The following is a 17,889-nucleotide window of genomic DNA, read 5'->3' on the forward strand; positions in this document are numbered from 1 at the left end:
ACAAGTACCGGTACACGTAAGTTACTCCATTAATTCATATTTCCATTATTATTGTTGTAAAGAGAAATGCAAATTAATATTTATTGGTTTCATAGTTAATTATCGCTATAATCTTGAATGAGTGAAGCTATTATAGTAAATTTCAGTTCGTTGTGCACAAACAAAAATTATATTAACTTATTTCTTGCAGGTATCTTCGAGTTTATGTGGAGTTTAATATACTTCATTAAAATAATAAATTAACTTTATGCATTTAATATTTCAATAATGGAAGGAAGGTATTAATTTTTCCAAAAGAACACGACAACGAAAGTGTAACATATTTTGTCGGCTGCTAGGAGAGAGATCTGCGATGATGAGGCGATAGTAGCGATCCTAGTGGTGGGCAACTACCCATGTTTGCATTTTTACTACATATTGAGCTTCGCGACTGTATATAGTAGACTGTGGTATCATGGTGAAATATAATTTCAAGGGCATGTCCTGTGAACAGTTCCATAGTTATTTGTTACAAGATAAAAGTTTGTCTCTTCAGGCTCTTGTGCACAAAGTGGGCTCCACCGATAAGTAGGGTACAGATGTAATACTGATCCAGCAACTAGTGAGAAAACTAAGGTGAGCCATTGTTTTTATCTTTCATTTTGTTCATACCAATTTTTAAAAAGTCCTTTTTCAGCAACGTCCTCTTGATTTAGATTCCATATCCTCCTATAGAATTTCTTCTCATGGTAACCCTATGTATTTGTTACTATTGCTCCAACATATTTGAATTTTTCAACCTCTTCGAAGGATAAATCTCCAATTTTTATATTTCCATGTCGTACAATATTTTGGTCACGAGACGTAATCATATACTTTGTCTTTTCGGAATTTACTTCCAAATCTATCGCTTTACTTTCTTCAAGTAAAATTTCCGTGTTTTCCCTAATCGAAACAATATGCATTAATAGTCAAAATACAAATCAACTCGCGCTCAACATTGTAACTTACGTTTCCGTTGTTTTGAGCAGTCACGAAGTTCATTGGAAACTATTTAATGAAGAGGCAGACCGATCAACCGTGGTTTACAAAACCAAACACAGTTAACCAACAGCATTTTAGAAGACAGCTTATAAATAAATCACTAAACATGGATAAAAAGGGGCACACCCACTGAAACGTGACCAGAAAAGGTTTTGTTTTCGATTATGTTTTAACCACAGTTAAAGTCGGTAACAATAAGTCTGAAGATTGAAATAGGTTTCACTATTAAATGTAGGCTATTAAGTATTTCTTTGAAATAGCAACTCTCTCATTAAGAAAACGCATGGGCCATGAGACCTGAAGTCAGATACTTTAATTTTCACAATGAAATAATGTCCTACATTTCGACAGTGCGATAGACTGGATTAGCTTAGTTACGGACACCGACAACATCCTATCCAGTCCCCCCATGTTCGATGTCGACCTGGAAGCCACAATACGCGATTATGTTGGCGGATTTCAACAAGTTGAAAGCTTTCAATGGTGTTTCAACCCAAAACGAGTGACGTTTAAAAACTAGTGTGGCTTGATAAGAATTGCATCGCAAAAACGTTTATTTCAGCCTCAGTCATACGAAATACACTGAATGTTGTTTAAATGCTTGTTAGGAAATGTACTCTCATTTGACCTTCCTCGGCGTAGTGGACTCGCGAGAAATCACTCTATTCGCGCGACGTTGCCACAAATACCGTATTTAATTCTCAATCGTATGACACGGAAATAGGAATCTGGCAACGTAGGTATTATTTTTTTATAAGTTCAGAAGACAAGAAATGCACTGCTTTAAGAATGAAATCCCAACGCATTATCATGGTATATGAAGGTAATATGCAAGATACCGAGTATATAAATCATATTTGGCACTGATGATCTAGTTCGCGACGGTATTCAGAGTCAGTCATACAGTATCTAATTATAGAATAATATCTCAATCAGATGTGTGTATATTTATAAAACGGCCAATGTTCTATACAGATGCACAATGTGAATGGATATAAAATTACAGTATTTAGGTCACGAAGGACATTGTACAGACAGTAGTTTCTGATGTAAATCTAAAAGATATCGTTGCGTGTTTATATTGAATTTTATCTGTTACTCAATAAATAACATACGATCATAAGTAATCACAAACTATTCATTATGTACCGGTATTTATTTCCTTTGTTTAAAAAATATTGCAGCTATTTAAAATAAAAACTTTTGTAATTTTATTGTCATACAGAAATTTAACTTATTTACACTACCGTACTTCAGCTGCAACCAACTGAAAGTGAACTTTTGTATTCGGTACGTTTATTAAGTCGATATACTGACTACACATAGCACGCTCTCTGTAATAAAAGTTTACTGTTAGAAAAATTCGCCTCCGAATTCTTTAAGATTTAACTTGGACTCCCGACGTCTTAAGCCATTGTTTTAAAAACTCGTTTAATGTTCTTTACAAACTGGCAACATTGCTTCTGGTTGTCGAGAGGATAAAAATGGCTGCCGCTTGCAATTCACTGCAAAGCGAAGAGGGGCTCCGATTAGGAGAGAGAAGGGACTTGTGTGAGCATGCCAAGCCAATGGGCAAAATGGTGGGCGGGAGAGAATGAGAGAAATGTAATAAACAGACAGAGCCGAGAGAAGCGAGAGAGAAGAGACAAGATCAGTAATGGGTGGGGCAGCAGTGTAACCGTAAAACGAGAGCCATCGCAGAGACAGCGGAGTTTGTTTTCATCAAGGCAACGAAACATACTGGCTGCTATGGAATAGCACTAACAAAATAACTGGATGACCGCAAGGATTAAAAGGACACATAACTTATTTATCTACGTAAGAAATGTGAATCAAATTAACGTTACCAACAGTTCGATGCTTGTATGTTGAAATCTGACATAGGGAAATAATCAATTTAAAGACCGACGGGTGATATATACCTAAACCATACTATATACAATACATGCCTAAATTAGAACAGTTGCACTTAACATTAAATTGCACGTATATATGTCGCTCCTAATATCGGCCAAACCTGTTTATAACTCTCAATTAATTTATGGAACTTTACGGAAAGAGCGCATCGAAAACATTACATGATCTATTGTAAGAAAAGAGATGACGTCATATCATGATAGCCAGGAGAAAATCAATTTATACGACACGGATGAAGAGAATGCGCGAGACTGAAGCCAGTAAGCACCACAGCCATGCGCAGACCACTGGGCCAAATCGACATACACTGTACGTCGTGCGGGGATTTTTGGTAGGGCTGAATTGGTCCGAAAACATACAACCATTACACTGTGAATTTCTGGTCCCTGTCTCAGCAAGTCATTAGATTAGATCACGTTACTATAGAAGTGAAGACTACAATTTCTAGTAAATTTTGCACTATGAATAAGTTCAGCTACTAATAATTTTTCACTAGTTAGCGGTTTACATTACTAGTTAGCCAATTGTGTGTGTAGGTAATTAATATTATCATTAATAATTATTCACTAATACATCTATCTATGCCCACTTTCGCTATTCAAAAACTGACATTAAAAATTACTACAGTAGATCTTCATTACATTTAAACTTCCTCGGTTGTGAAACGTAATAACATTAATAGCACATCACTCCCGTAAATTATCTTCTGATATCCCTTTCTATACCCTGTACATAGTATATTGAGAATATTAAAAAATCAAAAAGTATTTATACAACAGGGCATGCATTTGTGAATAAATACATTTCTCACAGTTATTGGTATGTGAGAAATTCTGAACCATTGCTATTAGTATTCTAGCTTTCAAATACAGCTGTCCTTTTGTAGCTTATAAGTTGTGAAAAAAAATGTTACAGTTTTAAAGTACGTATAATAATTTCGCAAACAACAGATAATTACAGTCCGCCAAACTAATAGTCTATAGGCCTATTTATCTCTATAAATGCATACATACTGAAATAACTCTCACAAAGTATGAGAGGAGTTGAACAAAAGCTGGTTTTACCAACGCATAAACTCTGTGAAATAACGAACCTGAACCAATACAATATCACTATCTTTCATATTTGCCCAAAGTTTTATTTCCAAAAGACAATTTCGATTGAAAAAGACATGTAAAAAAATTTTAACCAACAGTTTATTTTACAAAATAAAATAAATATAAATATGATTCTCATTTAATTAACGGTATGTATAATTAAAACTAAATATTACTTTAAAAATACATCTTACAGCAACAAAAGCACAAATATTCATTACATTAGAATATTAGAAGAGCAGAACGTCCCTTTTAGTGCAAGATTATAATATTCTAAATTTAATAGAATCCTTGACTATTACCTAACTTACTGATAAAATAGAATAGGTATCTCACTTCACCAGTGAAAAACTGACGATGTGGGCCTCACAAATATCTCCATGCTGTAATATTGGGGGATCTGTTCACCATACAGTAAAGCTACAGAACCCATTTTTATTTTGAATATAGAATATGTGATTACATTCCACTGTAATATTTTTATAATTAACTTTGCTGCCTTTTCTTTATCACATCCTGGGTCTATCTTCAACGTAACTTTATCCCATTCTAGAGATAGTTTAGAACTGTGACAGCTGTATTTCAGAAATGAAAAACCGTAGTCTCTCCAATACTGATATTAGCATTACATAAGCGACTCATTTATTAAAATATCAAGTCTATATTAATCAACCGGCATTGTAAATTCATATCCTAAACTGTGATATTAATTAAGTCTTAAAATTCAATTTGTAAGCCCATAGCCTACGATTAAAAAATGAAGTACATAATGGTTTTCTTTCACGTCTACTGAATGGAAACATTCAATTCTGTAAGTTCTACTTGTCCCTTCACAATGTATGCCTAGTTTATTTCAAACTCATTCTTAAAAGGTATTTTTCATTTAGCATATCAGCAATCGCATTTAATTAACTGATTGGTTGACATCCGCAATTAATAAATTTTCAAAAGCACCAAGATCTTGTTGCGGAGCATTCTGCTGTAACATAAATATCGCAATAACTTCGAATGAAAGGAATAATAAATTGTTATTCAATATCTTTGTTAATTTGAGCTTAAATCACATAGAAAACTAACAAATATCACCATTCTGAAAACTCATACTTACATAATTATAAATTCGATATATCAGACATTAGCTACTATCAACAAAGTAGTTACTCCAATATTTGCTAGATTTACTTACTCGAAAAAATACAAAAGCACCTCAGTTCCAGAGATATATGTCAGATCAATAGGCTATTCCCGATTTCGTTAGTATAAGCCTATTTATAATTTGTCAATAATATAAATAACACATTTGCTACGGTTTAAATAACAAAAGCAGATCAATTTACCTCAGTAAGAAGGCCCATCTGATTCAAATTAGTACGAGAGGCGACCAGACCAGCACACTAATCAAGTTATTGCTATCGAAGTCTACCTCTATTTTTTTATACATTGTAGTAAATTTTGCTATCGCAAATTTTGTAACTTAAATATTTGAAATATGCTTATTTTCAAACGTTTCTAAAATTATAACACATTAATAAACACAGAAGTTATTATAATCCAAGATATAATCAGAAACAGACTACTCGAATGCTTATATAATAAACAAGTTAGGTGCGCACACATGCATTAACCGTTTATGTAACACAATTGTCGAATTACTAAATTTCTCATTCAACTACACAACTACGTACATAATGTAACTATGTAATATTTCTAACAATGTCACCAAGTTCTATGTTGGATCAGTTACTTCGGCAGCATTACTCTTAGAATGCAATCACTTTCAGATTAAAACGCCACAGAATATTTTGAAATGAGTTAAATGTAATTTCATTAATCAACCGAGATACAAGTAGTAAGAGAGTCCCGCTTGTATATCTAGTCTAAAAGTTCTTCCCAAAATGAACAACAGCACAAATACGAACATACAGATCTCCCCAGTTTACAGGAAATCTTACCTGTACATTTCATTAATTTTCATTCTCACTGCCCACAAAATCGAAATAAATATGTTGGCATTCTAAAATCACAACATAAACTACTGAAAGGTAATAGACCTATATTTCTTGCCAAGTTGTAATCAAAATGTTTCTAGCATATTACTGGTAGATACAAGCCCACATTGAACTACTCTTTGTAATTTTATAATTCGATAATTCATCAAACTTATAGAAATACATGTAAGGAGAAAAAGTACCGGATTTTCTATAGCACGCGATACAATGTTTTTTGTTTAGGGGAAAAAAATCTAATATTCAGATAGAAGGTAGTTTGGAATGTGAATTTATATAGAACGTTAGATGACTTGAAAGCATATTAGAAAATATGTGAAAATTGGAACGAATTGAAGGGTGTAGGTAACCTAAAAGTGATTATTCAACACGTGAAATGTAGAGGTAGAACACTTCAAAATGAACGCGAAAAATAAATTTCACTTCACTCCGTATATTTCAAGGCATACCAAAAACCTGAACTAACCTGTCACAGATTCATATATGTAAGGCATACAGAAAGCCTAAGCTATTCTAACCTATGTAACCTGTCACAGATTCCCGCACCGTAGAAGTAAGAAATATGCAAGTAGGATGTTTCAGTATCGCGTGCTATAGCAAAGCCAATGTATCTGTACAGAATCAAAACACAGGTCTACCTAATGCTTGGTTATAACGTCGGGGGTACCCACGTCGGGCAACTTGCACGAAACACAAGTTTATCTACTATAAATTAATACCGCGACCTGTAATTACCCAGAAGATTTCATTATCCTACATAACAATGTTCCCCAAAAAACGAATTCACAGTAACTGTCACTTAAAAAGAATGGAAAAAATTCAGAACAGGGAGAGGAAGGTAACCGCGTTCTCCAAAAGAATACCGTACATATGTAATAAGCACAGGATATAAATCAATTCAATACAGTAAGCCGAAGTTTCGTCGTAACAAACTGTCAAGGAAGCAGAGGCTAGCTAATTGCGATACTTAATTTGATACTTAATTATTGGCTTAACTTAATTTGGTAGCAATAAAAAATAAAAGCAAGCGGAGAGTTACTTGGAAATATGTCTATTTCCACAATACGGAAAACCGAAACTGAAAAGTCACGGGGAAACATCTAAACAAATTTGGCTTCTTCCCTAAATATCGGAAAATCAGTATCTGCATAAAATCTTTAACTCTAACAAGAATTTAATACATACTGTAACAAAAAAAAAAAGGCGGGGAGGGGACAAAACAAGAATTACAAGCAATCTAGCAAATTTATTCTTCAAATAGTATAGATAAAAATAATAAAATAATTTTTACGTTATATATTCCTATGATCAAAACGTTAATTGAAGATTTAAATTACAAAAGCCTACTTATATCAACTTCAGCTAAACCAAAGCATATTAAAGATGTTCAAAATTAAATTTACTATATTAAATTTTATTTGTACGTAAGTAGGACTTCAAGAATAATATAGGCCTAGTTACTCAAATGTCAACTAAAGTAAACATATTTCCGTTTACCCCCCCCCCCCCAACAGTTTCACATATAAAGTACTTCACTTTAAACTGCCCTTAGTATAAAACATTAACAAAAGTATTGCACTTGTATATGAGAGATATTAAATTGTATACAACATAAACTGTATATTTTTAAATTTGACCGTTTAGTATGTTTACTACAATCTTGACATCAAACCCTACAATTTTAATTACTAAAATGATAGATTCATGTACATGTAGCTACAGATAATTCGAATTACAAAATACTTGTTAAATTTCAATGTTTATTTAAAAACTAATGTATCAAATTTAATACACTTAAGACGGTTTTTCTTCAATAAACTTACCTGCAATTGACAGCAAAGCAATCGTTCACTTCAAACTCAAATGTAAACACTGACATTCTACTACAAACGATACAAAGGCAACTTAAAAGCTTAATGAAATACTAAAGTACCATAATTCTTATTTGACTTTATGCACCTGAAATTGTACCGCATTACATTCCTCTCACCAAATAACCTCTATTTTCTCTCACTCTAAAAATTCCCCATCAAAACTAATCATGGCGGCTATTCAGATTGCTACAAAACAATGGTCTACATCCACGGACTCCAGTCCAAGCCTCAAACCCAAAAGTGCTCTTCAGTTTTCTAGTTTAATAACACTAACAGAACCTACCATTAGATTTTAAAAGTATAATTAAGAGCCTAACACAACGATTTATTTTAAAGCCTTTAATATTTGTTATTATGCATTTTCACATACTATTAAGAACTGACCCTAGGGCACACTTCATAAAAAAATTTACATTCGCTTGGCTGTTTTCGTGTAGCATGTGTAGTATGTCTCAAATCTCACAGATTGTCGATTGGCTTCTAAACAGGAAGAACCACTTCATATAAAAAATATACCCACTGAACCAAACTTCATAAGCGTCAAACTCACAGAACAACAAAACTTGTCAGTACTGATTTTCGTGTTGTGATTGTGAAGTGAATGTTTGGGCAATTTGGAGTTGACATTTATCTACATTCAAAGTTAAATAATTATAATTAATTAGCAGTGCGGAAAAGTGATTCAGTATTGTGGTCCAGAACAATAGAGCAAGAAAGGAAGGAAAATTAAACTCATTCATAACATTGAAAGAGTAATTTTAACAACCTACGGTATTTTTTGTATTATATTTGGATGTTTACTAAAATCTTGATTGTGACATTGTATATAAATGAAAATATATAAATGATGCAGCACATAGCTGCAGCTTTTCATCACCCAGCCATTATAGGAACTTGATAATATACATTGAAAATGCCTTGTCTATGACAGCTTGTTGGGTAGAGGGGAAGGTAGGGTACCGTGTTCTGGAGTTTATCCCAATTCTTTCCAATTTTTACCTAGTTTCTCGTGTTTTCAAGTTAAATAACGTCCAATACGAATTCTTCACATTCCAGACGAACTTCCCTCTGAAAATTACACAATTTAAAAGATACGATGGAAAGGTATCGAGTACTCAATAACATTATCATATATAGGTATAGACAAAACTACAAAATTTTCAGGTGCCAGTTTTTTGTGTTAGGTTAACAGAGTGTGAACTGGCGTTATCGTGGAGTAGCATCACTTTACGTAGTCTTGTCTTTTTCTTGGATTGCGTGTGAAGACGTCTCAGTTGGTGGCAATAAATATCGGCAGTGATGGTTACACCTCAAGGAAGCAGTTCGTGGTACAGCACACACTCGCAGTTCCACCAGATGCATAACTTTATCTTTTGTGGAAGCACACTGGCCTTTGTATGAGGAGTTGGTTTTTTGTTCGGGCTCAACCATTCCTTTCTTTTCCTTATGTTAGCACGTACAGCTGGAAACCCGGGTTCGAGTCCCAGTGCCAGAGAATTTTTCTCCATTCTACCGATTCTTCACCATATGGAAATGCAGAATTACTATACTGAAACCCCATATGTACTTCGGTACAGCATAGTATGGTGTCACCAAAACTACTTCTGACTTGACAGATTACAGAGAAGGGGAAGCAATGTTGTCCATCTTACGTGTAAGCGAGCATGCTGCCAATAGAGTGCAGTAATGAGCAGCTGACATGAACGTATACATTGTTAACCAATTTGCTGAATACTATGCATTAAAATTATAGTACATTATTATTATTATTATTATTATTATTATTATTATTATTATTTGTTAGTTGGGAGGCTGGAGGGGAAAAAGACCTTTGGGGAGACTGATACATAGATGGGAGGATAATATTCAAATGGATTTAAGAGAGGTGGGGTATGATGATAGAGACTGGATTAATCTTGCACAGGATAGGGACTGATGGCAGGCTTAAGTGAGGGTGGTAATGAACTTCAGAGTTTAAATTTAATACGATGCCTTTACTTTTATGAGTGCCAGTATTCGTTCATGTAATATTGTTAGAAAAGCATCTTGCTGAAAAGCATTTATATTTGTTACACATTTCTCCACTTTTCGCTTTTCCCAGAGTTTCAAGTCTTCAGGACCCTGCATCATCTTCATCGACCTGCCTTTTTCTTTTCCAATATCGATAACAGTGCTTTTATTAATTTTAACACAAGCAGCAGTTCTCATTACGACTTGCGCCAAAGGTAAAAGAGCCCCGCCATTATATTTTACCCTCTCAAAATACTCTCTTACGTTACATACCATCTCTCGCATTTGACTCTTTAATGTGGGATACAATATTGTACAATATTCTTCGTTCTCCACTTGCCTTTCCTTCCTTCCAACATTGCACAAGTCACCTATTTAGAAACTCTCTCAGAAACTAAAAAAACACACACTAGTCACACACTTCACCAATGACAAGGAAGATAATACGTGTAATATAATTTAAACACAATAATTATCGATACACTAAAACAATAATAAAACTAAACAACCCACACACTAACCAGCCAACTCAAAGTCATCCCGGGCATTGTATGCACATGCAACTTGTAAACATAGACACAACAACACTGTCCAATTACCATAGTTACACGGCTCTCGTGATTGATTGATTTGAATGGTTGCCATGATACCATGCTAAGGCGTCATTTGTCAGGTCGGAAGTAGTTTTGGATACACCATAATATGATAAAGCCTAAGTAATCACTTTGTGATTTAAGACAGCACCATGTTCTGTCGGATCCCGGCCACTTAGTCACTCGCAATGAGTGCACCTCTGTACTTGTGGTTGGACATTGTCTGCTGTCACACATACACAATAGGTAGAACTTAAAATGAGAAGAATTCAATCCGGCATCGAAACTTGAATCTGGTGTGGCTCAGTGGATAAAACACTAGCACATAAAACTGGAAACCTGGATTGAAGTCTCAATGCCGAAGAGAATTTTTCTCTGTTCTACCGATTCTTCATTAGATTCTTTGATCTAAATGTACATTCAAAATAATTTTATAATGTTTGTAATACTTGTAAGAGAACCTTTTTATTATGGACGGGACAATCTAGTGTAGAACTAATTCACTTGCGATTCATCAAAAATTATTATTTTGCAAACTAAGAAAATTATATTGTTGAATTAATATTGTAGGCTATTTCCCTCATTTAGTCAGCTGTTTAAAAAATACACTATTGTTATTTGCTATAGGACCACCAATTACACGTTTTATTACTGACCAACACTTTACTACATTTTTAACAAGAATAACACATAAAAGAGGTATACAGTATCATGATTAGGTAATGTTTTAATATAATTTGTCCACTTTGACATGGAATGGCTGTGATGTAATATAAATTTTTCTTTTATAAAGGAATTTTTTTAGGTTATTGGTTTTGTTAACTTTTATATTAGGTCTATTAGTTTAATTGCTGCTGAAATAGCCGCCATTTACACAACATTTTTGTATAATACAATAACTCTGTATGGTACATGCACAAATCAAAACGGATCAGGATTTAAAAATAAATGTTATGTAGCAATTAACTACATGAAACAATCATAGACCACTTTCAATACAATGTAAAGCTTCGCACTTAGTATGGATATGGGTGACTGAGCTGTGAATGCTTTATCAAATGAAGGGCCCGGTGCAACACTGCCCTAACCTACCAATTTGCGTAATTTAAGTTATGTGTTACATTGTGTTACTCTGATATCTACAAGAAAATATGTGTTTTGAGTAGTTTCTGACCTCAGTTGGTTAGTATTCAAGAGATGGTTTTCTTGCTGCTGCTCGGTAGCGCAGATGTTCTGAGCAACACTGCCCTAACACACTTCTGGTGCATAACACGATTTCGGTATTCAGCGTAATGGATGCACTGAGGACGGATGTCCTTCAACTTAAGTATTAAATTTTTCCTGCTGTGATTAGAAAGTTTAATTGATATATGAATACGGATGACCCTATAGATGATCCTGATCATAACCCAGATAGAGACAGTGTTACAGATAGGGATGGACAGGTATGTTTTAATCAATATGTGATTAGGAAATAACGTGTTTTGTGCAACATGGAATGTGTGTGCATAAGGTAGAAACATATTCTCTTTCGGTTTTCAGGGTTAATTTTTTCATGAGGAATTGAACTCTCGCCTGAACAAGAAGATAGGATTCAAAAGAGAAAGGGAAATGAGGAGCATGGTATTAAAAGAAAACGAAGAGTGAATTTAGGCCTGAAACATAGCGGAAAATAAATGTGATACCAGCAAAACAACTTGGACCACCATGTGAGTGTTCAAACCAGTAAATCTGAGGCTGAAGTCATATTCACTTCTTTGTGGGATATGGGAAACCATCTTGCCCAGAACACGTACTTGTTTCAGGCAATAAAAATGCAAGCAATAAAGAAATCGTAAATAAACATTGTTGAGATTTACATGTAGGTCTAATATTGTGTACTTAGAAATACATATGACTGTCCTATTATTGTTTGTATCTTCCAATACAGGTATGTGAAGAAAAGAAAATCGGGATGCAGTGTGTCCTCTATGTATATAGTGAAAGTAAATGGAGTTGAAACATATGCAAGCACATGATCGCTTACCTTCATAGACTACATCCCAGCTCTAGCAGAATAAAAACTATCCAGAAGCAGATTAAAGATGGCTGCACATCTTCGCATAGTGACCAACGAGGCAAGCACAGCAAGAGATCCAACATATATTGGACAGAATCTGTCGAAACCTTCATAGCAACTCCTTAAATATCAAAGCCACTATAGCACCTAGGCAACAAAATTCACATAAAGTTTATTTAGATTGTGATCTTATCATTAACCCTCTCTCCTCGAGGTATCATCGTAAATGGTGTGAAGAAAAGGGAAACCACAAGTGATTTCCGACAAATTCCGGCAAATTTTTTGCGAAAATTATATTGGGTTTAAATTACTGAAGTAAGATACATGTGCCACTTGTGATAGATTCAATATTCAAATACAAGGAGTAACTCCGAGAGATGAATCAGTTCTACAAAAAGGCAGCTGCAGTCCAAAACAAAATTAAGAAACTATCCCAAGAAGCTCTGCTTAACCCGGAAAAATATCAAGTAATGAAAGTGATTTAATCCTATTTATTTGTAAAATTGAATGCAAATATTGCATAATGTTTTGTTTCAAAGTATAAACATCTAAGAAACATCTTCAAATATCAATTCTTTTTATCTCTTTGAAAATATAGTTATAAAAACTTTGCAGCAACACTACCCTATCCCATAGGTTTGCACATGTAATAATATAATTTTTTATTTTAGCACGTTTATATTGTGCTACTCAGTGGCGATATTCAAAAAGTTTAACAACCAGTTCTCTCATGTGTACCTATGTTAAACATATACGGTTTACGCCCATGGTAATTGCAGATATAACTAGAAATAATTTAACAATTGTTTCGTCCGAAATAGTGTGAACCATCCGAATATGACCACTGGTGCTACTGCAAAGAAATAATACAGCATTCCCTAGAGTTGGTGTGAACATTTAATTAAAATAATCTACACTGATCTAAAAACAAAATTTACAGGCCTCTTTAAAGTTTCAAATGCTGTTTTCTTCGTAATACAAAATGACAGGTTAGGGCAGTGTTGCATCGAGCCCTTCAAATGTAAAGTAGGGCATCTACAGGCATATGCCATATTAATGTTTTCTTCAGCCAACAATAGCTAATTATTTTAAAATGATAGGCATACATCAGCCCGATGTGGAGCAAATAGCATTATGACAATTTAAATTAGACCTGTAAAGGACTAATTTCTTAAACAGTATCAATGTTAAAATAAACAGACAATGACGTTGTTTTGGAGTCTGTATTGACACAGCAATCAGAGGTTAGTCGATTTGCAACTTAAGCTTGATAAGCTGTTGTTGGCTAGTGAGAGTACTGAATGAGTAATACATGTGCAGCTCTTGAGGCTGTAAGCAAGGAAGCGAAGAAATTAACAATTTGGGCAGGTAGAAAATTATCCAATTCGGAAAATTTTCTGCGAAAAATTATCCTTCTCACATCACTCATTACTGAACACAATCATTAGCTGTGGACTTTAACGTGTAAATGATAATTTGCGTGAAGAAACATATTGATTTAGAACAGCAATTTCGCCTGTCAAAATTGTACAGGAGAGCAGAAAAACATTTTAACATCTTGATAAGGAATCAATGTTTAACATAGGAGGATATTTAAACCTCTTTTTGTGAAGTTTGTATCCATGCCTTGATATAAGATGTGTTTGTAGGAGGTTTGGGAACTTTTTTTTATAGAAATAAAGTTTTTTTGGACATACAAGATTGCTCTTCAACACCCTCGATACATGTTTTGATAATTCATCTTAAAAGTTATTGATTAATGAAAGAAACAGGATAGAAAATGAAAAAAAAAAAAAAAAAAAAAAAAAGATGTGTTTACGAAATTCTATGTTCTTACTATGCAATTCAGTTCATTCATTTGAATGCCTAAATGTTCTTACCTGATTGCCACATTGAGATTTTTCTGTACAATACTGGTATTACATTTTATAATTTTAAGTAACACATACAAAATCAAATGTTTATTGTCGCAGGAACTTTGAGAACTATTGACATACTTACACAAAGTCTAATAGTGATCTATAAAATAAGCAACACTTTTATTAATGTTTCAGAATTGTATGTTCATGCAGATCATGACCGAAGATTTTGTTGACTCTGTTCTCCGATGTGGCTTGTATCTTGGAGCAATATTCCAATTTGTATGTATAGCAGCTGCAGTAGTTATGCCTGAGAAAATGGGTGACTCCAACACAAATTATTGCAAGGTATTTAGGCCTATATAATAATATGGTAAAATTAATTCTCATTGTTTTTATACTCCATAAAACATAACCTGAAATGAGTCATTTTTTAAGTGGTTGTGAAAACAGGTTATATGTGTGAAGTCCCTATAAATCTACAAAAATCGTATGTTGAAATTCGAAGTGGAAGCAGGCTCCAGTTAATGTTGTCACCATTAGTGCATGATTTGGATGGAGAAAAAGTCTGTCCTGAAAAATTGTGTTCTGTACACATACAAACTTTATTTACACTCATTAATTGTTTGTATAAATTTTAAGTCTGACTAGTGAAATATGTTACTAGTCAGCAATGTATGCAGTGGAGGGGGAAAGGAACTGGCCACTCTACCCCATTATCTCTTGGCTTAGTTGTCTCATTAGTGATACCTTATTGTTGTTACTTGTGAGGTTCCAACTTGTCTTCCGACAGTTGACTGTGATCAGAATCCATCCAGTAGTTTAGGAAAAATTGTGTGTACACAGACACACAGGCATACAAAGAACCATCTAGTAATGATGTTTAAAAAAATACGTGTATTAGCTTGAAAATCTAAAATTTGTTTTATGCATTATCGCAAAGCTTTCCCTTTGTACTTTGAATAATGACGAAGTAAAAAAATAAATACAATTACCTCACTTTTTCATCCTTCAGAAACCAGTTTTTAAGTCCAGACATGGAGTTGTTTTGTAATCTCCTCGTTAATGTGTCATTGGGTTTTAAATATGTCAATGTATTTACAGGAATTAGAACTCAGTGATGATGAAGGCTCAGATCACAGCACCCCACAAGCAACACCTCGTCGTCCACATGTCCACCATCGGCCTCGGAAACAAGAAAAGAAGAAACGTAGATAATTGTAATAATAATTTTATGAACAGTGAGTGAGTAATTGTGACATAACTTTTGTGTAATTAATTGAATAGCAGATAGGAATGCGATTTTTTATTATCCAATAGTAATCAGTAACTTATATATATCCACTACAAAATGATAATTTATTATTATTAAATTTTACAAATATGTAAACATATTCCTCCTTGATACTAAATTATTGGATCCTTAGTTTGATATATGCAAGAAATGTGCTAAACATAAGTAAGAATCAATAAAAGAGTATAAACATAATGCCTATATTAAAATAAGTAAAATAAAATAAAAATTTAAGTATAGTCACAGTCTACTATATACAGTCACAAAGCTTGAGTTTTGAGGGTGCTAGAAACAATAGACTGTGAAGGTACTATTTTGCATTGCCTGTAATGAGGCAATATTAGCAATCCTAGTGGTGCGCAACTATCTAATATTTGCATATTTACTACGTATTGAGCTTCGCAACTGTATATACTAGACTGTGGTATAACGATGAAGAACTAGACCTCCATGCATAATATTTTGTGATGTTGATTGGTAGGCTATGCCCACTGATTGGATAAATTTCAAAACACGGATTCCTTCCTTTCCCTCTTACTTCAAATTTCCAACCTTGTGCACACAAAATAAATTATTGGCACTGAAAAGTGTCTTTTCGTAAGTATGATGATGCTCATTCGACACAGACAAATCTGCTCTTTTTAATATTTCAAGATATAATTGTCAGTGAGGAATCTGTATACTGAAATTTTCCCTAAGACAGTTTGCAACTGATACATCGTTAAGTAACTTAATGGCTGCACCATTTTAGAAAACCATTTTTTTTAACTGTTGACTGCCAGTGTTTATATTCCAGGTGTGTTGTAATCTAACTTTCATATAATACAACTGGTATGTCTTTCATTAAAAGATAGCTTTTCCAGAATGTGACCTCGCTTTGTTGAGATGAGAGTAAAATATTCAGCAATATCTTACAGTTCTGTAATGGATATTCAATTAATATATAAAATCATTTAGTATTTGATAACAGTTTTGTGAGAATTAAATAACATTAACACATATGAGCTTACAGTGCACTTATTCTTATAAATTGCATAGATTTTTTTCAGAGATTACTTTAGACACGTGAAAAGTTAGACAAAAGGATAAAGTAGTTGTAGACATTATAGTATACTGTAGTCCTTAGAAACGTGAGTTCTGACAGTGATCACAAAAGAAGTTTTAGTTCTTTCATGTGTCTTTAGAAGAATCTGTTTCCTGCTTTAATAGTATTTATTAGAAGCAAGTCATTTCTTTTACTAGTTATCGCCACTCTTCAGTATTCTATGTACTATGTGACAATAGAATTAAGCCAGACACAGGATTCGGAGTCAAACAATATCATGTTGGCTTTCTATCTTCATACCTCTAATGATTTGTCTATAATACTTTTATCATAACAGGAAAATGTCATTGTGTAAGTCTAGTCTTTAGGCAGGAATTCAGTTTATTTCAGATGAGCCATATCACCCTGGAGAGCACTTTGATGACATAATGTGCATGAATTCTGTACAGTGTGCAGTAGTAATGGCAACCATGATTTGGAGAATTAAATACAAAACACAGTTTTGAAAATAACTCATTTTTAGGTATGACTTTTCTAAAAAAAAAAAAAAAGGAAATAAACCTAAGAAATATGTAAAATATACTTAATAATACAGTAAAATTCCTCGTAACTGGCAATACCAAAATGACGGCACTTTTGGCTGGGCCAAAAAAATTTTGAATCTGCCACATTGCCACAATCTGGGCTGTCAATTTTGCCACATTAGGAAGTTCGCACGAACTTTCATTTTCAGTGAATATTTGAACTTAAAATTAGTGTATTATTTGTGTTGTGTTTTAATAAAGAAAATTCACACAGTTTTTATGTTTAATTATGTTCGGTATGTCAGTATTGCCACATTAGGAGGTTAGTATGAACTTTCGTTTTCAGTGAATATTCGAACCTAAAATTAGTGTATTATTTGTGTTATAATAAAGAAAATCCACATAGTTTTTATGTTCATTTAGTTATGTTTGGTCCATTAGTGTTGCCACATTAAGAAGTTCACACAAACTTTAATTTTCAGTGAATATTCGAACCTGGAATTAGTGTATTATTTGTGTTGTGTGATGTGTTTTAATAAGAAAAATTCACACAATTTTTATGTTTATTCAGTTATGAGCAAGTGATAG

At 33.6% G+C, this 17,889-nt stretch overlaps 2 protein-coding genes across 15 annotated transcripts in view; one reads left to right on the top strand and one right to left on the bottom strand.

Annotated features, from left to right (window-relative positions):
* The window catches only part of LOC138714899 (inactive histone-lysine N-methyltransferase 2E-like), a 122,925-nt gene extending 114,704 nt beyond the window's left edge, over nucleotides 1–8,221 (bottom strand). For 2 of the 7 annotated variants that reach the window (XR_011336107.1, XR_011336106.1), the window contains exon 1: nucleotides 7,867–8,221. The gene's annotated coding sequence lies outside the window, so the exon portion shown is untranslated. The remainder of the gene's footprint in view (nucleotides 1–7,866) is intronic. The other 5 variants (XM_069847159.1, XM_069847157.1, XM_069847156.1 and 2 more) reach the window with 5 other exon arrangements.
* On the top strand, nucleotides 1,826–17,575 carry LOC138714901 (protein anon-73B1). 8 transcript variants are annotated; one of them, XM_069847168.1, is made up of 5 exons: nucleotides 2,679–2,841; nucleotides 12,063–12,229; nucleotides 12,451–12,637; nucleotides 14,634–14,786; nucleotides 15,543–17,575. In XM_069847168.1, the coding sequence occupies exons 3-5, from the start codon at nucleotides 12,605–12,607 to the stop codon at nucleotides 15,654–15,656; spliced, it is 300 nt and encodes a 99-aa protein (XP_069703269.1). In that variant the 5' UTR covers nucleotides 2,679–2,841; nucleotides 12,063–12,229; nucleotides 12,451–12,604; the 3' UTR covers nucleotides 15,657–17,575. The 8 variants fall into 8 exon arrangements, with proteins under 8 accessions (XP_069703271.1, XP_069703269.1, XP_069703263.1 ...); XM_069847165.1 differs by lacking the exon at nucleotides 2,679–2,841 and adding an exon at nucleotides 8,342–8,688; XM_069847166.1 differs by lacking the exon at nucleotides 2,679–2,841 and adding an exon at nucleotides 8,342–8,669.
* Nucleotides 17,576–17,889: the final 314 nt, after the last annotated feature.

This window comes from Periplaneta americana, chromosome 15 (genome assembly GCF_040183065.1).
Source record: "Periplaneta americana isolate PAMFEO1 chromosome 15, P.americana_PAMFEO1_priV1, whole genome shotgun sequence".
NCBI classification, from domain to species: Eukaryota; Metazoa; Arthropoda; class Insecta; order Blattodea; family Blattidae; genus Periplaneta; species Periplaneta americana.

Coding starts and splice junctions, on each gene's coding strand:
- LOC138714901 (XM_069847162.1), top strand. CDS start 3,173: ATGAAGAGAATGCGCGAGACTGAAGCCAGTAAGCACCACAGCCATGCG. Junction 3,272..14,633: donor ACGTCGTGCGGGGATTTTTG/GTAGGGCTGAAT, acceptor TTAATGTTTCAG/AATTGTATGTTCATGCAGAT. Junction 14,787..15,542: donor CCAACACAAATTATTGCAAG/GTATTTAGGCCT, acceptor ATGTATTTACAG/GAATTAGAACTCAGTGATGA.